Below are 22,019 nucleotides of genomic sequence, written 5' to 3' on the forward strand. Positions count from 1 at the left end.
CAGTTCAGGGGTCTTTGTGATTGGGAAGTAATGCTCAAACTCTTTTAAAAGGGTGAGATAGGTGATCATGTACCACCTGGGAGAAAGGTGGTCCTGGCTCAGCCTGTTCCAAACTCTCTAATGTTTGAAACATGTCAAAAATTCCAGTGTTCACTTGTCACCCCCATAATTCCAGTTTGACTTTGAATGCAGCCACTTTTTCTGCTGACTTGAACCAGTTGTCATTCTCCCCTCAAGTGACAGATTGAGTTTGTTCAGCAGGTTGAATATGTCACACAAGTAAGGAAGTTTGGGGACCCATTCTGTGTCATTGAAATGTGCTCCCAGTGCTGACTGTTTTTCTAAAAGAAATCTCTGGAGTGGCTCTCATAACTCTGAAACTCTGGCTAGTGATCTACCTTTAGAAAGGCATCTCGCTTCTGTGTATAAGAGAAGATATGTGCTGTGCGTCCATCTCGTCACAGAGCTGTACGAACAGATACGCGTTAAGGGCATGTACTTTAATGTGGTTGATAATTTTAATCACATCCTGCAAAATGTTTAGTTCAGGTGACCCTTTTCAGCTAGCCAGCATTTCTCTATGGATGACGCAGAGCAGACTCACATTCAAAAGCGACCTCCTTGGCCGGGCGCGGTGGCTCACGCCTGTAATCCTAGCACTCTGGGAGGCCGAGGCGGGCGGATTGCTCGAGGTCAGGAGTTCGAGACCAGCCTGAGCAAGAGCAAGACCCCATCTCTACTATAAATAGAAAGAAATTAATTGGCCAACTAATACATATATAGAAAAAATTAGCCGGGCATGGTGGCACATGCCTGTAGTCCCAGCTATTTGGGAGCCTGAGGCTGGAGGATTGCTTGAGCCCTGGAGTTTGAGGTTTCTGTGAGCTAGGCTGACGCCACAGCACTCACTCTAGCCTGGGCAACAAAGTGAGACTCTGTCTCAAAAAAAAAAAGAAGCAACCTCCTTGACCCAAGCAATGAAACCAGAAAGCCTTCCAGTCATGGCAGCCGTTCCATCCATGCATATATTGACACAAAATGACCAATTTGGTTTTCCTGATATGTAATTATTCAAAGACTTGAATACTTCTGCAGCTGTGATGTTGGCTGGCAACAAAAGTACACATAACATGTCCTCATGCACATCCTCCTGAAAGACATATTGCACAAAAACAAGCTTTGTTGCTTTGTCAACAGTGGTAGACTTGTCAACCTGGATTGTGTACCATGGTGACTCATTAGTCCTAACAATTGTGCCTCAGTATCCTCTACTGTTTAATCAATTCATCTAGTTATGGTGCTAGCTGAAAGAGGAACACAAGCCACATTTTGAGCTGCAACCTTTCCTAAAAGTTCACGGCAAATGTCCTTAGCAGCAGGCAGGATCAACTCTTCACCAGCAGTCAAGGGCTTCTTGGCTTTAGCCATGTGCTTAGTCACTAAGGATCACGCTCTCAGTGCAGACACATTTGATGAAGTGGTGGCCTTCAATAATTGCTTCCGTCCTTCGTGGTCACGTTTTTGTCTTTTGAAAAACTCCAAAGGCTTATGTTTTAGTGCAGGGTGCTTGGTCTCCATGCGGCAAAGCAGTTTTGAAGTTTTCACATGTGAATTAGCTATTGCAATGAACCTGTAATTTAAGTAAGACTCTTGGTATTTTCTTTTAAATGTAGCTTTCATTTTGTTGGCAGTCTTAGAGTCTTCTGCTGTCTCATCATTGGGTCAAAGAAGCTTTCCAGCGACATTTTTTTAACTCATTTTTGCTAGGATTAGCTTATGGGCTTACCAAAACTGTGACTGAGACAAATGTGCAGTGTGGGAAAGAGGTGCCGACAGAAGTGGTAAATAAAATAATGGGCGGGCCATGCACAGACTAAGTAAGTGTCAGATTCTGACTTAAAGCCTGCCACCAGATGCAGCTTAATTGTCACTTGCCACTCACTGATAGCGTTTTTTTTTTTTTTTTTTTTGAGACAGAGTCTCACTTTGTTGTCCAGGCTAGAGTGAGTGCCGTGGCGTCAGCCTAGCTCACAGCAACCTCAAACCCCTGGGCTTGAGTGATCCTTCTGCCTCAGCCTCCCGAGTAGCTGGGACTACAGGCATGCGCCACCATGCCCGGCTAATTTTTTATATATATATCAGTTGGCCAATTAATTTCTTTCTATTTATAGTAGAGACGGGGTCTCGCTCTTGCTCAGGCTGGTTTTGAACTCCTGACCTTGAGCAATCCGCCCGCCTCGGCCTCCCAAGAGCTAGGATTACAGGCGTGAGCCACAGCGCCCGGCCACTGATAGCGTTTTGATATGAGTCTGCAAGCAATTGATTTATTATGGTCTCTATGCCATTAAACCTCTGTGCTAGTGATAATCTGCATTTGCAGCTGCTCCCCAGCGCTAGCATCACCGCCTCAGCTCCACCTCAGAGCATCAGGCATCAGATTCTCATAAGGAGCACACAACCTAGATCCCTCGCATGTGCAGTTTACAGTAGGGTTCATGCTCCTATGAGAATCTAATGCCACCGCTGATCTGACAGCAGGTGGAGCGCAGCCAATGATGGGAGTGGTGGGAAGTAGCTATAAATACAGATGAAGCTTCACTCACTTGCCCAACACTCACCTCCTGTAAGGCCTGGTCCCTAACAGGCCACAGACCAGTACCAGTCTGCGGTCCAGGGGTTGGGTCCACAGATTTAAAGTATATAGAAGGATGTACATATGTTATATGCAAATATTATACCATTTTATAGAAAGGACTTAAGCAACCTTGGATTTTGGTATCCATGAGGGTCCTGGAACCAATCCCCTGTGCATGCCAAGAAACAACTGTATAGTGTTCAGATTTATGTATCAACATGAATAAAAGTTTAAAATGTGCATGGAAATGAAAAATACCTAATTCAGGATAGTATTAACCATAGAGAAGAAGAAAGTGGAATGGAGGATGGGGGTACACAGTGACTTTCAGCTATATATTTTTTCCCCTAGCAGTTTCTTTTCCATTTATTTGTGTGTGTTTTTTGTTTTTAATTTGTATAACTTTTTGTTTTAAGATAATTATAGATTCACAGAAAGATACAAAAAATGTATAGGAAAGTCCCATGCGCCCCCTACCCCAACCACCTACCTCCACCAGCATCTCCTACAACCACAGTATGATATCAAAAAATATCTGTGATATTTCATTAATCTGATTATAATAAAATTCACTATATGAATATAATAAAATCTTTTTTTTCCGTAGTGTTATGTCCCATTCCTATAGTACTTTCATATATGCAAAACTGCTTTTTAATTATTGTAATTAGTTTTTCCTTACCATATGAATTAAGAAACTTTTGATACTAAGATGTGAGTAAGGTAAGTGACTTCCACATGGTTACACAGCCAGCCAAAGGACAACAGCTTATTCAGGTATAAACAGGACTTGCTCAGTGAATTCTGCTTGAATGATTGAAAATGCATTTCTCATTACAAGCATGTAAACTATTTTAAACAAGAATCTCACCCTTAATAATATTTTCTTCTAATAAGAGAATTCAAGATTATGTACTCTTTGAGGAAAGGAACAATGTCTTATTTGTCTTTGAACCGTCATACTGCCTAATACATAGGTACTCAAAAAATATTTATCAAGAAAAAGGATGAACATGTGGAGCTATTCCATTCATACTTCTTATAAACATTTTTATTGAATGCCTACTGGCATGTGAAAGGTATTTTTGACAACTAAAAAGTTATTGGTAACCTTAAGGAAAATACCTTAAGTAGTCTGGAGCAGGAATGGACTATGGGAATTTGAGAAATGAATTGCTTGTGAAAAAAAAGGAACATAGTAGAGAACAATCTTTCAAAATTTGGGGGGTTATAAAAAGGTCAACAAGGTTCTTTTGTTTTTAGGTTTTTATTGGGACAGAGTCTCTCACTCTGTCACCCAGGCTAGAGTGCAGTGGCGTCAGCCTAGCTCACAGCAACTTCAAATTCCTGGGCACAAGTGATCCTCCTGCCTCAGCCTCCCAAGTAGCTGGGACTACAGGCATGCGCCGCCACATTTGGCTAATTTTTTCTATTTTTTTAGTAGAGATGGGGTCCGGCTCTTGCTCAGGCTGGTCTCAAACTCCCGACCTCAAATAATCCTCCTGTCTTATACCCCCAGAGTGCTAGGATTATAGGCGTGAGCCACCATGTCTGGCAGAAGTTTATTTTTTGTTTGTTTGAGTTAGGCCATACTTTTACATTTGGAAGAAGAATCTAATGTAGAAAAAAGATATTTTGGCACAAGAAAAGCAGAGATAGATATTAAAAGCAAGCTTTTAAAAAATGTAGGAATTAATGGGTTCAGAGAAAGGGGAAAGGTTTGTCTTGGACCAGAGAAGTTCATGCTTTTTCCTCTAAAAGATGAAGGAAAAGAAGGTGTGTGAATATCTTAGGGAAGAAATTGAGAAAACAAGTCAAAAGTTGAAAGAGAAAAAAAAAAACAGAAAAAATTGTTCCCAACGGTTATTGGTGAGGGGAAAAAAAAAAGAAAAGTTGAAAAAGGCCTAGATTACAATTCTTCAAGTTTTTAAATGAGAGGTAGGGATGGTGTTTTTAATTAGAGAATTGCTTGATTAAAGATATACAAAATAAGAACATTTCTGTATATTTAGGAAAGTGATTACTTTCACTCTGTATAAGAACTAGATTGACATCACTATTTTGCACTTTAATTTGATAGGTACTTCCATTCAATCAACCCTTGGTGCCAATGGAGTGATATTAGACAACCAGCCTATAGTCAAAAAAAGGCGAGGAAGGAGAAAGAATGTAGAAGGTGTTGACATCCTCTTTTTTAACAAAAATAAACCACCTAATCACGTAAGTAAAGAAGTACTTAAAAACTATCCTTGAGTCTAAAATTCAGTCCTAGTAAATATACATACTGCTCTTTGTGAATGTTTAGTATTAATAGGATAATAAGGAAATTAGAAGTATATTGCTTTCTGTTGTATCTCAGCAGAAATCCAACACTGACCAAGATTCATGAAAATTTTAATTTTAAAAGATTTAGCAGAATTTTAAGCAACAAGTTTTTTTTTCTCTTTAAAAAGAATTGTTCCATTGAATCAAAATTAGAATGATAAAGCATGGAAATAAAAATTTCTTTTGGTGTTGTTCTACAGGTTACTTTGGGCTTAAACACCTCACAGATTTCCACAGGGATAAATCCAGCACTATCCTACACTCAACCTCAAGGAATTCCTGATACGGAAAGTCCAGTTCCAGTTATTAATCTTAAAGATGGGACAAGACTTGCAGGAGATGATGCACCGAAGAGAAAGGATTTGGAAAAATGGCTTAAGGAGCACCCAGGTTACGTGGAAGATTTAGGAGCTTTTATTCCTGTAGGTGATACCTTAAAAATCTTGGTATATTTTATTTCTATGATTTGTCAGACCTATAATGATGAAGCATAAATTCTCATCCACTTATGCAAAATATGTTTTCTGCTTAAGATTTAAGAAAATTAGCAGAAAAAATAATTACTATCTTTCCTATGATGTCATACAGTGTCATTTTCCATTTTTCATTGTGTATTCAACAACTATGTAATAATAAAAATACTCTGATATAGAGTACTATGTTAGACTCAATGAAGCTTACAAAGGTATAAAACATCTAATCCTTTCTATTTGAAAATAATAATGATCATAGTAGACATTTATTGAAACTTAACTACATGCCTGCCATTATACTTAGCACTTAACGTGCATTAATACTCACAATAACTTTATTACTTATTAGGATGGCATCACTATAACTATTTTATAAACAAAGAAATTGAAACACTGAAATTTTAAGTAAATAGTCCAAGCCTACAAAGTAAATAAAATCTTAAATCCAGAGTCCAAGCTAGTACTGTTAAGCTTCCCTTCAAGCTATAAGAGTACACCTCATATGCCTCACCCGACATACAATTTTACACCAATCAAAGATGAGAAACATTGGCCGGGCATGGTGGCTCACACCTGTAATCCTAGCACTCTGGGAGGCCAAGGCAGGCAGATTGCTCAAGGTCAGGAGTTTGAAACCAACTTGAGCAAGAGCGAGACCCCATCTCTACTAAAAATAGAAAAAAATTAATTGTCCAACTAAAAATATAGAGAGAAAAAATTATCTGAGTATGATGGTGCATGCCTGTAGTCCCAGCTACTCGGGAGGCTGAAGCAGGAGGATCGCCTGAGCCCAGGAGTTTGTGTTGCTGTGAGCGAGGCTGACGCCAAAGCACTCTAGCCCAGGCAACAGAGTGAGACTCTGTCTCAAAAAAAAAACAAAAAAAAAAACCGATGAGAAATATTATATTTTATTTGCATTCTTCTTATCCTCTGAAATACTATCTTCTTATGGGCATATGGCTTAAAATGAAAATCTTTTTCTTTCTTTTTTTTAAAATTGAGACAGGGTCTCACTCTGTCACCCAAGCTAGAGTGTAATGGCACGATCATAGCTCACAGCAACCTCAAACTCCTGGGCTCACGCAATCCACCTGCCTCAGCCTCCTAAGTAGCTGGGACTACAGGTGTACACCACCATGCCTGGCTAATTTTTCTATATTTTGTAGAGATGGGGTTCTACTGTTGTTCAGGCTGGTTTCAATCTCCTGTCCTCAACCAATCCTCCCTCCTCAGCCTCCCAAAGTGCTAGGATTACAGGCGTGAGCCACTGCACCAGGCCAATGAAAATCTTTTGAAAACTAAAAAGTGCTATAAAGGTAAAGGGATTACTTATTAACAGAAAAAAAAATTAATTGCCATGTTATTTTTTTCATGAAAAGGAAATACAAAACCTCCAGTCCCAGAATGGTCTTTGTGTCTATGATATATCAATATATTTAGATCCAGTATTTTATATTGCTATTATTTTCACCAGGAAACAACTTGGTAGTCTGAAATAGAGAGTAGTCTGAAATAGAGAGCCTGAGTCTTGGCTTTTAGTTGCCCTTCATATTCCTAGTTTACTCAAAGGATGCCACAAATTCTCAAGCTTTTATTTAATTCCTTTTGATTAACAAAGAAAATGGGCCAGGCATGGTAGCTCAGGCCTGTAATCCCAGCACTTTGGGAGGCTGAGGCAGGAGGATCCCTTCAGCCCAGGAGTTCAAGGCTTCAGTAAGCTATGATTGTGCCACTATGCTCCAGCCTCAGTGACAGTGAGACCTCACCTCAGAAAATAAAATAAAATAAAATTTAAAAAATAAATACCAGGCCGGGCGCGGTGGCTCACGCCTGTAATCCTAGCTCTCTGGGAGGCCGAGGCGGGCGGATTGCTCAAGGTCAGGAGTTCAAAACCAGCCTGAGCAAGAGCGAGACCCCGTCTCTACCATAAATAGAAAGAAACTAATTGGCCAATTGATATATATATAAAAAATTAGCCGGGCATGGTGGCGCATGCCTGTAGTCCCAGCTACTCGGGAGGCTGAGACAGAAGGATTGCTCCAGCCCAGGAGTTTGAGGTTGCTGTGAGCTAGGCTGACGCCACGGCACTCACACTAGCCTGGGCAACAAAGCGAGACTCTGTCTCAAAAAAAAATAAAAATAAAAAAAAAATAAATACCAATGCTCTCATAATTCTCTTATGAGGGGAGAGGTATGCACTATATATAATGGGCAATCACAGAACAAATACTTCAATTCCAAAAATAATGAGAATCATTAGTTTAACCCTGTAATTTAACGTGTTAGAAAATAACATTCATTTACCTATTCAACCTTTATTGCATCACTACTATGTACTATTACTATTTTAAGGGATTAAGGATGTGACAGTAAACAACATAAAGTTCTTGCCCTCATGACACTTATACCATAGGCTTGGAAGGATTCTTATACCTTTCTCTTTCTAACTGCAAAAGAGTCTTTATTAACTTTTTAAATTTTTATATCCATTCATCATTTTCATTTCAAATAAACCTTTTATCATAATAAAGGGCAGTATTTGTTCCATCCACAAAAGAATATATAATTTTTCTGCTTTCCCAAGGCTTCTTTACATTAATGATTTCTTGGATCTCATTCTCTATTATAATATGTCTGGAGCTAAATGATTATAACATGGTATAGAATATAGTATAATAGAGGTGTGTATAAAGTGTCATGGAAATAAATAGATGTAAGAACAATTAACTCTGCTTAAGCAGAGTAAAATATCTGGGGAAAGATAGAAAATAGAGCCGACATTTTACTAGTGGATGAAAAAAGAGGGCATTGACCAGGATAACACAAGAGAAGGATATTCTAGGCATTATAGAAGAATTATGTAGTTAATCATGATTTTCCTAGAAGAAATAAATATTTAAAAAAAGAATTATGAAGGAAGTTAAAAGAGAATATAACTATAAGGCATATTCATAAAATGGAATAAATCTGACATTCTAGAGAATGTGGAGAAATGAGTGGGTAATAGTAAATCAATAGAAAAGGTCAGCTGAATAGGTTCGGGCTGTGGCAGGACTGTTATGTCATATTGAAGAGTTTCTCGAAATGTTCTGATTGGTTGCAAATAGCTGCAAACATCAAGCATTGCTTTCTTAACAGTTGTACAGATTAGTAGCGTGGTTTGTTGGAAAGAGTGTTTGCCAGACATGAGTTCTTAATCTGGCTCTGCAGTATGTTAGCTGTATGACCTTGAGGAAGATAACCAATCTGAGCCTTGATTTCCCCATTTGTAAAATAAGACTACCTTTCAGCATTGTGAGGATTACATGAAAAGAGATGATAAAAACAATTAGTGAAATGAAAAGAAATGAAAGCCACTAGAATAAATTATAAATTATCACAGCACAGTGAGAATCTTATAAGTAGATAAAGAAAATGTGGTATATACATACCATGGACTACTACTCAGCCTTGAAAATGAATTAAATAATGTTTTTGCAGCAACTTGGTTGGAACTGGAGGCCATTAACTTAAGTGAAATAATGCAGGAACAAAAAGTCAAATACCTCATGTTCTCACTTATAAGTGGGAGCTAAGCAATGGGTACACATGGTCATACACAGTGACATAATGGACATTGGAGACTCAGAAAGGGAGGGTGAGAGGGGGTGCAGGATGAAAAATGACTTATTGGATAAACTTATCAGAAGAAATAGAACTATCAAATAAGTGAAGAAACTTACCAGAAGAGAAAGTAAAGCAATGGCTCCAACATCACTGATAACCCCTTCAGGTATCACTCTAGGAATATGATGGTCTTTTAAGGAAAAAACTAACAAGGTCTTGCTCATCAGGAACCAATGGAAGGACCCTACTCTCATATAGAGCCATCATTGTGATGGCCTTGAATAATTTTTTAAATGTATAATTTGAAGAAAAAATTTATACAATGCTTCTTATTAAAATATTTAAAGTTTAAATATTTTTTAAATTTTAATAGATTTAGCAGGTACAAATGGATTTTTGTTACATGGATGAATTGTATAGTGGAGAAGTCTAGCCTGTTAGTGTACCTGTCACCTGAGTAGTGTACATTGTACCCAGTAGGTAATTTTTCATCTTGTACCCTCTTCTACCCTTCCCCTTCTGAGTCTCCAGTGTCAATTATGTCACTTTGTATGACCATGCATACCCATTGCTTAGGTCCCACTTATATCCAAACATGCAGTGTTTGGTTTTTTTTGTTCCTGGGTTATTTCACTCAGGATAATGGCCTCCAGTTCCATCCAAGTTGCTGCAAAAGACATTATTTAATTCCTTTTCATGGCTGAGTAGTATTCCATGTTGTGTGTTACCACATTTTCTTTATCCACTTATCTCAATCAATGGGCACTTGGGTTGCTCCATATCTTTGCAATTGTGAATTGCACTGCGATAAAAATATGAGTGCAGGTGTCCTTTTTATAAAATGACTTCTTTTCCTTTGGGTAAATCCCCAGTAATGAGATTTTTGCTGGATTGAATGGTAGATCTACTTTTAGTTCTTTGGGAAATCTCCATACTGTTTTCCATAGAGGTTGTATTTACATTCCCACCATCAGTGTATAAGCATTCTCTTTTTACTGCATCCTTGCCAACAGCTATTGTTTTTTTACTTTTTAATAATGGCCATTCTCATGGGGTAAAAGGGTATCTCATTATGGTTTTGATTTGCATTTCCTTGATGATTAGTGATCTTGAGCATTTTTTCATGTTTTTTGGCTATTTTTTCCTCCTCTTTTGAAAAGTGTCTGTTCATGTCTTTTGGTCACTTTTTAATAGAGTGGTTTTTTTCTTGATTTGTTTGAGTTCCTTACAGATTCTGGATATGAGTCCTTTGTCACATATATAGCTTGTGAATATTTTCTCCTATTCCGTAGGTTGTTTATTGTTGATTATTTCTCTTGCTGTGTGAAAGCTTTTTAGTTTAAGTTCCATTTATTTATTTCTGCTTTTATGGCATTTGCCTTTGGGATCTTAGTCATAAATTCTTCATTCTAGGCCAATTTCAAGGTAGTTTTAAGCCTTTAATTAATCTTGAGTTAATTTTTATGTATGGTGAGAGAGAAGGATGCAGTTGCATTCTTCTGCATGAGTTTATGTAATTTTCCCAGCACCACTTATTGAGTAGGGTGTCCTTTCTCCAGTGTATGTTTTTGTCTGCTTTGTCAAAGATCAGTTGGTTGTAGGTGTACGGTTTTATTTCCAGGTTTTCTATTTTTGTTCCATTGTTCTATGTGTCTACCTTTTACCAATACCATGCTCTTTTGGTTACTATCACCTTGTGGTATAATTTGAAATTGGATAATGTGATACCTCCAGATTATTCTTTTTGGTTAGGATGGCTTGGGTTATTTGTGGTCTTTCAGTTCCATGTGAATTTTAGGATTGTTTTTTTCTTTTTGTTTTTTCTTAAGTGACTCATGATTGCATTTTTTAAAATTTCAGAATATTATGGGAGTACAAACTCTTTGGTCACGTAAACTGCCTCTGCACCACCTAAATCAAAACTACAAGCCATCCATGTTTTTTCTAATTCTGTGGAAAATGACACTGGTATTTTGATAGGAATTGCATCAAACCTAAAAATTTAAATATTTTTACAGTGTAAATAACTAAAGGGTAAATGCTTCTATATAATGTAGGATTAAATTACTTGGATAAGCTCATTTGTAATATGTTGAGTAATTTTACACAAAGATTTTAAAGATATTTTCCTTATCTATATGTTTTAGAGAATGCAGCTGCATGAAGGAAGGCCCAAACAAAAAAGGCATCGTTGCAGAAACCCCAACAAATTAGATGTTAACAGTCTCACTGGAGAAGAACGTGTTCAACTGATTAACAGAAGAAATGCTAGAAAGGTAAATAAATGTTTGTTGTTAATCTTTTATGTTGCATCACTATTTAAGAGATCTCTAGAACACTATTTCATGATGTTGTAGTATTTTCTAACAGACCTGGAAATGAGGTTGACTCTAGCAGATTTGTGGGGAAAGAGATGGACTATAATTTTATGCCTTCTAATTTAAAAATCCCACATCATTATCTAAACTATCAAATGAAATAAATCACTTAACATATCTGTACCTAAGCAGTGCCATTGCATATTGTTGTACATTTACACAACAGCACTCACTACACCTAAGGCAGTGGTTCTTATCAGAGGTGATTTTGCCCATCAGGGGACATTTGGCAATGTTTAGAAACATTTTTGGTAGCCACAACTCAGCGGGGTTGGGAGGTGATCAGGGGAGAATGCTGCTGGCATCTAGTAGGGTAGAAGCCAGAGCTGCTGCTGCACTTCCTACAGTAGGACACCCCCCATGCACCAGCACCAACCCAAAATGTGCAAAGGCTGAGAAACTCTCATCTCAGGGGATATCATAGCCATCATAAATTTATATATTTATCACTGTATTTTTCCACAAGATGGCCTTAAAGTTTCTCGTCACTTTATGTAATATGTCAAAATTGGTATATTACGTAATTTTGTGATAGATGAAAATAAAATGTCTTAAACAAAGGTACCTTGTAGACTAATGACACTTTTGTGCTTATCTTCTTGTTTTACTGATTGATAAATTTAAGAGTTGAGGTTTTTCTGAAGTGTGTTTCTGAACCAGATATGGCTCAACATTTGTTTCCTAAAATCATTTTACATTTGGATTGTTATCTATCTCTTTTACCTCACCAAGTACATGAAAGAAGACTTGTGACACCATTTTGCAATGTATATTTTTGACACACTGCTATTCTCATGAGCAAGTGATAAAATAAATAAGAAAGAAAAAGTGGCCTCAATACAAACATCACATTTCTCTCTGAATTCTTTTGCTCACAAACTAAATTATTAATACCTTACATAAGGCCGGGCGTGGTGGCTCACGCCTGTAATCCTAGCACTTTGGGAGGCCGAGGTGGGTGGATTGCTCAAGGTCAGGAGTTCGAAACCAGCCTCAGCGAGACCCCGTCTCTTGAGCGAGACCCCGTATCTACCAAAAATAGAAATAAATTAATTGACCAACTAAAAATATATATACAAAAAATTAGCCGGGCATGGTGGCGCATGTCTGTAGTTCCAGCTACTCGGGAGGCTGAGGCAGGAGGATCGCTGAGCCCCGGAGATTGAGATTGCTGTGAGCCAGGCTGATGACACGGCACTCACTCTAGCCTGGGCAACAAAGTGAGACTCTGTCTCAAAAAAAAAAAAAAAAAAAATACCTTACATAGATCATGTTAATTCCTTGGTTCTCATTCCTCTCTCATTAGTAGGATAAAAATACATAAAAATATTTGAATTTTTCATAAGATATATTAGAATTAGAAGAAAACTTCTTTTTTTAAGAGACAGGGTATTTATTGCTCTGTTGCCCATGCTGGATTATAGAGGCACGATCGTAGCTCATTGCAACCTCAAACTCCTGGGCTCGAGCAGTCCTCCTGCCTCAACCTCCTGAATAGCTGGGACTGTAAGCATGCATCATGTCTAGCCAATTTTTTTTTTTTTTTAAGTTTTTTGTAGAGACAAGGTCTCACTATGTTGTCCACGCTGGTCTTGAACTCCTGGCCTCAAGTGATTTTCCTGCTGGTACTCCTAAAGTGCTGGGATCACAGGCATGAGCTGGTGTGCCTAGCCAAGAAAACTGTTTTTAAAAATAGCAGTTTTGGCCGGGCGCGGTGGCTCACGCCTGTAATCCTAGCTCTCTGGGAGGCCAAGGCGGGCGGATTGCTCAAGGTCAGGAGTTCAAAACCAGCCTGAGCAAGAGCGAGACCCCGTCTCTACTATAAATAGAAAGAAATTAATTGGCCAACTGATATGTATATAAAAAAATTAGCCGGGCATGGTGGCGCATGCCTGTAGTCCCAGCTACTCGGGAGGCTGAGGCAGGAAGATCGCTGGAGCCCAGGAGTGTGAGGTTGCTGTGAGCTAGGCTGACGCCATGGCACTCACTCTAGCCTGGGCAACAATCAAGACTCTGTCTCAAAAAAAATAAAAAATAAAAAAAAATAAAATAGCAGTTTTAATATTGTATATACCAACTCTTTAAAATTAATACTAATTTTCCCCCCAATTTTACAGAGATACCTTATTCAGCTTTTGTTAGCATTTTAAAATGATAATATAGATGCTGTAGAGAAAGAACAAGGTGACCTTTTAGTAGCATTTTACTTAAATTTTATGCCTGCATAGATTGTGTTACAAATCTTTGCACTTCATCTTACACCAAAAGTTCTTACTAAATATCATGAATGAATTTGTCTTAGCCAGTTTTAAGGAAATGAAACAGTATTGGGTTTTTAATTGTTAGGTTTGAAATTAAACATTCTAAATTTGATTTTTAATTACTGTAACTTCATAAGGGGCCTGTTCATTTCCCTTAATTTGTTAGGGCTCTTTATTGTCTTGAATCTGTAGGGTAGAGGCTTACGGATTGATGAGTTACTAAGAAAAAGAATCTACCTACTAAATCCCCATAAACCCCCAAGGGGGCCTCCAGTTTAAATTGAAGCTTAATGAAGGAGATAATAAAAAGGAGAAGGCAACAGAAATTACAGAAACTAAGTAAGGAATATAAGAATACTAGATAAGAATATTTACAGGTAATATAACTGGCCATATTAAACCCCGTCTATATCCGATCAAGATGTAATATTAATTGATTCAAAGGGTTATGGAAGAAGGAATTAAGACATATCTGTAGACTCCAAAGGGACATTAAATTGGTAAGTGTAAATCATTTGTCCAGATATAATATTCTTAATTTAAACTTCAAAATAACATTTTGTTTCGATATCATACTAATTATCATATGTAGTGTTTTTTAAATTTTTTAATGTACTTATGATTGGTTGGTTTTATCACTTTTCACATACAAAGTACTTCAGGGTGTCAATATACATTATAGATAAGAATATGGGTTTTTGAAACCTGAGTTTGAATCCTGACCCTAACTTTTTTTGTTTTGTTTTGTTTTGAGACAGAGTCCTACTCTGTTGCCTGAGCCAGAGTGCTGTGGCTTCAGCCTAGCTCACAGCAACCTCAATCTCCTGGACTCAAGCAATCCTCCTGCCTCATCCTCCCGAGTAGCTAGGACTACAGGCATGCACCACCATGCCCCGCTAATTTTTTCTATATATTTTTAGTTGGACAATTAATTTCTTTCTATTTTTAGTAGAAACAGGGTCTCACTCTTGCTCAGGCTGGTTTCGAACTCCTGACCTTGAGCGATCCGCCTACCTCGCCCTCCCAGAGTGCTGGGATTACAGGCGTGAGCCACTGTGCCTGGCCCTGACCCTAACATTTATTAGCTGACTTTAGGCAAATTACATAAATTTCCTTCCTTTGAAAAATAGAAATAATATTATCTAAGAAAGATGTAGTGAGAACTAAAATAAGTTATACACTTAAAAGTCCTTAGCACAATACTTGGCATATAAGAATACCTTATATTTATTATGTACCAGGCATTATGCTAAGACACTTCAATTGTCTCCCTTTATCTTAATAAAACCTTATGAGGGAAGTGTTATTGTTATCCCCATTTTACAGATCAGAAAACTGAGGCTCTAAGAGATTTACTGATTTGCTCGAATTCACTCTTAATTAGGCTATACTGCCTATCCAACATAGGAAGTACACAGTAAATGGTAGTTATTCAGTTTAATGTTCCAGTTATTGGACTCAAACCATTTAAAATTTATATATCAGTATCTGTATGGGTTGTAGTGGTCCTTTTTAATATCATAAAGATTGTCGAAGGTGGTTCAAAAAGTATGTATTTTAAGGAAATAAACTATAGAACACAGAATAAAAGCAAGAAATAGTTTCATATTTAATAGTGTTTTAAGTATTTAACATTCTATTTTTCATTTATAGGTTGGAGGTGCATTTGCTCCCCCTTTGAAAGATTTATGTAGATTTCTAAAAGAAAATTCAGAATATGGAGTAGCTCCTGAATGGGGAGATGTTGTTAAGCAATCTGTGAGTATTTCACAAATACTAACTCATACATCATTTTAAAAATTAAATGCCATTCAATTATATCTTAGATTGAGTTTTACATTAAGAATTAGTATCCTTGCCTAACAGTAAGTGACTTTGCTCAACAAAAAAAAAAAAAGAAGAAGAAAAAATATTATTAAACAAAAAAAGAATTAATAAAATATTCCATGAACCAGAAAATCATGGGAGAATTACATGAAAGTAGCATAGTTTGTTCTGCCTTTTTCTAGACTCTGTGGGTCCCAATCTGCAGGTGCTACTGCTGTTCTGAGCCAGGTGATCTTTCCCCCTTTTGAGTATCTTTTTCAGCCTGGCTCTGTGTCTCTTATTCCCAAAGTGATAGTCAAAAAATCCATATGAAGCATCTCATTTTAGCCTTCACCTTTCACTTCCCCTATCCTTTCTTTATTATTCTTCCCAATGAGAACGGGCCACTTCTTTGGTCTTCTAGAACAAGTGCTGATATGAAACATGTAAGGGTTATGGAAGACCCATGAAAAAATTTCCTTGGACCTTATGTTTTCTAGAACTGTTATACAAACTTATGTCTCACAATATGGAGGAAGGCTCACAGCCTCTTTCTGCTCTATTTTATTCTATGATAAAATGGAAAGTGGAAGAACTATATCAATACAGAATCAATTTACAAATATTTAATAGGGTATTTATATGATGAGCTAATAGCTATTGATTTTATTTTATGTAGCTATTATTAATGAATATATATCACTTCCAGGGATTTCTTCCAGAAAGTATGTATGAACGTATACTCACTGGTCCCGTTGTGAGAGAGGAAGTAAGCAGGCGGGGGAGACGGCCTAAAAGTGGAATCGCGAAGGCCACAGTAGCAGCAGCTGCATCTGCCACCAGTGTTTCAGGCAATCCTTTGTTAGCCAATGGATTACTTCCAGGTGTGGATCTCACAACTCTTCAGGCCTTACAACAAAACCTGCAAAACTTGCAGTCACTACAAGTAACTGCAGGGCTGATGGGAATGCCTGCCGGCCTTGCCTCTGGAGGAGAAGCTAAAAACGTGGCTGCTATGTTCCCCATGCTACTGTCAGGAATGGCTGGATTACCAAATCTGTTGGGCATGGGAGGACTCCTGACAAAGCCTACAGAATCTGGGACAGAAGAGAAAAAGGGAAATGACTCTAAGGAGCTAGAAGGAAAAAAAGAAAGGACAGAGAGCCAAAGTTCAGAGCATGGTGGAGAAAACTCTGTGTCAAGTTCTCCTTCGACATCCTCTACTGCTGCATTAAATACAGCTGCAGCTGCCAACCCGTTAGCTCTTAACCCACTGTTACTATCTAACATACTTTACCCAGGGATGCTTCTCACTCCAGGCCTTAATCTTCATATTCCAACTTTGTCCCAGTCCAATACTTTTGATGTACAGAAAAACAAAAACAGTGACTTAGGCTCATCTAAGTCTGTAGAAGTAAAGGAAGAAGATTCCAGAGTTAGAGATCAGGAAGACAAAGGGGGTACTGAACCAAGTCCTCTTAATGAAAACAGCACAGATGAGGGTTCAGAAAAAGCTGATGCTTCATCGGGCTCTGATAGTACATCATCATCATCCGAGGATTCAGATTCTAGTAATGAAGACTGATTCCCAGACTCTGCACTTAAATTATGAACTGATTTTGGATTTTTTTCTTTAATTATTAATTGTAAATACCCCAGTGTTGAGTGCATCAATAACTTACTGACCGAACATTTCAGTTATTTGTTTAGAAGTGCACACTGCTTTCAGAGACGTTTTGCATGTAATATTTCTTAAGATTCATAAGTTTCTGAACTCGTATGTACTATCAAATACATAAAGGTGTAAAATTACAACAAAAGGCATTATAATTTTGTTGGGGGTTAATTTTATGAAAATTATGCTCAATAAGAATTGTATATTTAATATATTTGCAGTGAACACAGAATACTTTATGCATATTACTGATTTAATTTGAATATAGTTTTACAGCCTCCTTGACACCTATAATTTACAGATCAAAACTCAGCAATAATTTGGGCAGCTAATGAATGTCATGAAAGCTGTAGAATCTACATCACCATCCATTGCTTTAATTACATGAAAATGCTCTAGTGTTGTGATGCACTGCTGATGTTTCCAATTCAGGTACAAGTATGTTTTAAAGAAGAAATAAGTTTCCCAATCAGCCAATTTAACTGGCTACCTGTTACCTCAGCTGAGTTAGTTTAGGAAGTTTACATTCGTTTCTAATTCTATACTTGTTTTCAGGGGTTTTTTAAACACATCCTATATATCATGTTAATCTGGCAAGAAATATGACTTGCTTTTTGCTGAGCTTAACTCGATATCAGTAAAATTAAGTCATAAAATAATCCTGTGTCAAGTGACTTTGGCACCCTATAGACATACTTCGTTTTAACTTTTCAAAGTTTGGCCTCCTATTAGAAATAATTATGTCTCAGATGAATAATGTCTGTTTCCAGGTTTCAGAAAAGGCAAACTCATGAAATGCCACTGAAAAGAACTTTCAACACAGCATACTTCATGTAAAAGAAATTGTTTGTTTGCTTTATTTGTGTAGATTTCTATTTGTGTTTTATGTCATGGAAATGTTCCAAAATTAACAAATAGTGGTAAAGTAATATGCAGATCGTCTAAATTCATTTTGAGTTTCTAGGTATAAGCAGACTAAATGTTGCCCAGAATCAGTGTTGGGTTATCAGTTTATATTAAATATACTGAGTTGCCCATTTTGAAATGCACTTTGAATAATCTCAAAAAGATGTACAAGTTATACCTGTAAACCACAAAAATGAAGCCCAAGGCTTCTGTTCAATTTCTTAAAACCCTTTACCATGTAAAATTTGTCTGATAATTGATTTATAATACAATTTCTCCTGCTAAAGCTGCTATTATTCTGACACGGTAGAGGTCCAGGTTCACCTTCATAAACATTTAAAACAATTAGAACTGAATTAGACATAAAAATATTTACATTCTATGGAGAGATAAATGTTAGCATTTTCTGGTACTCAAATAAGTCAGTGGTAACTTTTGCAAGGGGATAAATATAGGGGGAAAAGCACCCCGGTTCTCTCCTACAGAAAAAAATAACTTTCAGTATGCCTCGACAGAACTGTTGCTTTGTCATGAATTAAGCAATAGTATTAGGTTTTCCAAGACCTTTACCAATAAATTATGTTTCTGTATGTAAAATAACTAACCCCTTATTAGAGAGACAGTGTTATATGTATTTACAAAATTATATAAGTTCCATTGGGATTGTATTGATTTTGTATTTTCCCAAAATAGTACTTTGAATTGATAGTCCTTTATGCAATGTCTTAGCAATAGTCACTATAATGCCCATCCAGGAGAAGTGGGTAGTAATTCTTCATCATGGAAATGATATATTACATATTTAGTATCTTCCCTTTGCAGTATTGCACTTTTGTTTAACTAGGACACACCTATGAGATAGCCAAAGTTTTTCAAACACAGTTAACTTAGTTTGCCAGTGGAGTATTTCAATAACATCCAGATTTCTCTTCTTCCCTTTAGTTCTACCCACATGATCTTTATTCCTTTCTTTCCCCAATAAAAAAAAAAAAAAGGAAAAAAAAATCTCTAGATCTTGTCACTAAAATCTAATTTATATCAAATTTATGAGATAAACTATTTTCCTAATTATGGTCAAATGAATTTGGTTAACATCCTAGTAATTCTCTTTCTATGTAATAAGGCAATTACAGTTCTCAAAGCATTAAGGCTAATATTAACTTTAAACATTCTCTTAGGTTTCAAGACACTTGTATTTAGTATTGATTGGGGAAAAATCCAGTTATCAGCTAAGGAAAAAACATGCAAATATGGTTGTGTAAAGTTAAGGGTTATAAGGAAAAAAATCAGTAGAATTACATAATACTAAAGTTGCAGTTGAAAGGATATTCAAGTATGTGTTGGTAGTTACTAAAAGAATTATAGCTGTTATTGCCTTGTATTTATAGCCCTTGTTTCAGGTTTCATGATTCAAGTCTTAGTCCAATTTTTCTTTTGGACATTTGCAATATTTACCAGTTGTGTTTTGTGTAGTCTGAATTTGCTTTCTGTAGTTGAGCAAACGTCTTAAAAAGTCATTTGTAATTTATTAAATTACTTTCTATGATGTTCTATAGAGCAAATGGAAGTTTAATTATTTTTTATTAAACATATTCTTTGACTACCCATGATGTCAGCCTCTGTACATGACAATACTTTTTAAATTAAATTTGATGTATAATTTATCTTCAGTTATGACAAACCATAGTCATAAATCTTTAAAAAGAAAGTATACTTTCGAAGAATTTTTAAAACACAGAAATTGACTCTAATTATAATTATATCCACAATATCTTTTTTTTTTTTTTTTTGAGACAGAGTCTTACTCTGTCACTTGGGCTAGAGTACTGTGGCATCATCATAGCTCACTGCAACCTCAAACTTCTAGGTTCAAGCCATTCTCCTGCCTCAGACTCTCATATAGCTGGGACTACAGGTATGTGCCACTATACCTGGCTAATTTTTCTGTTTTTTATAGAGACAGGGTCTTGCTCTTCTCAGGCTGGTCTCAAACTCCTGGCCTCAAGCACTCCTCCCACCTTAGCCTCCCAGAGTGCTAGGATAACAGGCGTGAGCCACCGCACCCACCCCACAATATCATCTTAAATGTTGCCAATTTTTTGTTTTGATTTGCTTTCATTGTCAACCCATTGATAGTGATGGTTACAAAATATAGAAAATGCTTCTTGTTGGAATTCAAATTATTAAACCCTAATCTCTATCGCATGCCAAAAAGTAAATATTATTTATTTTTTTTTAAGTAAATATTATTTTGTTTTCTTCTGGACCTTTAAAAAATCCAGAAAGACTCAGACATATCTAACCTCTAAGAAATATATTTTGGAAATCAATAATTATTTTTCCCTTGGTGTTAAGAATTTTTCCTAACTCATTGCCATTACTGGTAGTAATTTTTGTAAACATTAAAGAAAATAGTTTATCCTCTAATTATAAAAATAAAGTAGTAGAGTCTCATATGCCCATTTAACTTGAACACATTCAACTATACTTTCATGTTTAGAAAATCTTTTTTTTTTCTGTTTTGTAAAACATAGCATATAAACACAAGCCAATTACTTCATCTAGTACTCACCCAGAAGAACAGGAACAGTATTCCAGTGCTAGAAGAAGAACTGCCTATGTTAGATGTTTTTTAGAGAAGGTATACTATGTATAAATGATGTATTCTGTATTTCGTGGGCTTATAAGGAAAAAGTGATTCTTGACTACACATAATCACTCTATACCTTGACTTTAGAATTTAATATCTATATAAATGCAATTTCAGTATATAAGCTATTTATTTCAGAGTGTAGAAAAGCACATACTCAAATTATCCATAAACCCACCCAGTGATAAACACTGTTGATACATATACATCCAGTCTGTTGTATATCTGTGTTACATACATGTAGTGGGCTGAATAGTATCTTCCAAAAACTCATGTAAACCAAGAACCTCAGAATGTGACTTTATTTTGGAAATAGGATCTTGTTAGATGTTAAGTAGTTAAGTTGTGGTCATCCTGGATTAGGGTGGGCCCCAAATCCAGTGACTAGTATCCGTAGAACAAGAGGAGAAGATACACAAACACTGGCAAGAAGGCGGAATGATAAAGGAGGCAGAGATTGGAGTGACATAGCTACAAGTAAGGAACACCAAGGATTGCCAGCAACCACCAGAAACTAGGAGAAAGGCAAGAAACTTTTCTCTTCCATAGGCTCCAAGAATGAACCAACCCCGCCAACAGCTTCATTTTGCATTTTTGGCCAGAAATGTGGGGTAATAAATTTCTGTTGTTTTAAATCACCTAGTTTGTGGTTATTTGTTATGGCAGCTCTAGGAAATTAATACAATATGTTCTTATATTAAGTCAGCCTTATTATGATACATAATAGTTAATGTATTTCCCTTAATATGCTGACCTTTGTCCTTTCTCAAGAATCCTACAATATGACTTTTAATACATACTATTACCTCATACAAATGTAATTTGTGTACTTAAAAATGGGCATTTGGATTTATATGTCCATTTTGGCATCCATTTCCAATAATTTGCTTCATTCCTGAACTGAAAATACTTCTGTTTTTAAGGATTTTGGTTTATTTTGCCAAATTTATAATGAAGCTATTAGTAGCAATTTGTACTACCATTAGCAGCATACATTTTTGCATGCCCATGTTTCCCCAAATCCTTACCAATACTGTGTATTGTCTTTTAAATAATCTTTGCCAAATTAATAGGCATAAGTAATATTTTGATGATTTTTAAAATTAACTTTTTTTCTTAGGGAGAAAAAGACATAAAAAATCCAAGGGGGGAGGGGGAAGCACAAAGTAAACAAAACCCCTGATGATGCTAACAGAGATCATTGTTAACCTTTGGGTAATTTTTCTTTGCATATACATACTATGTATTAATAGAATTATATTGTACATACCATTGTAACCTACTTTTTAAAGTTTACAATATCA

General features: G+C 36.5%; 1 protein-coding gene across 21 annotated transcripts in view; it reads left to right on the forward strand.

The window, feature by feature from the left end:
* Positions 1-21,350, forward strand: part of CHD9 (chromodomain helicase DNA binding protein 9) — a 231,291-nt gene extending 209,941 nt beyond the window's left edge. For 14 of the 21 annotated variants that reach the window (XM_020282652.2, XM_020282655.2, XM_020282653.2 and 11 more), the window contains 5 exons: positions 4,716-4,855; positions 5,161-5,382; positions 11,187-11,315; positions 15,332-15,436; positions 16,194-19,070. In XM_020282652.2, the coding sequence (XP_020138241.2) occupies positions 4,716-4,855; positions 5,161-5,382; positions 11,187-11,315; positions 15,332-15,436; positions 16,194-17,069 (1,472 nt within the window). In that variant the 3' untranslated portion in view covers positions 17,070-19,070. Of the gene's footprint in view, positions 1-4,715; positions 4,856-5,160; positions 5,383-11,186; positions 11,316-15,331; positions 15,437-16,193 lie in introns of all 21 variants that reach the window. The other 7 variants (XM_012772629.3, XM_075995631.1, XM_020282663.2 and 4 more) reach the window with 1 other exon arrangement.
* Positions 21,351-22,019: the final 669 nt, after the last annotated feature.

The sequence above is a fragment of the Microcebus murinus genome, chromosome 20 (assembly GCF_040939455.1).
Source record: "Microcebus murinus isolate Inina chromosome 20, M.murinus_Inina_mat1.0, whole genome shotgun sequence".
Lineage (NCBI taxonomy): Eukaryota > Metazoa > Chordata > Mammalia > Primates > Cheirogaleidae > Microcebus > Microcebus murinus.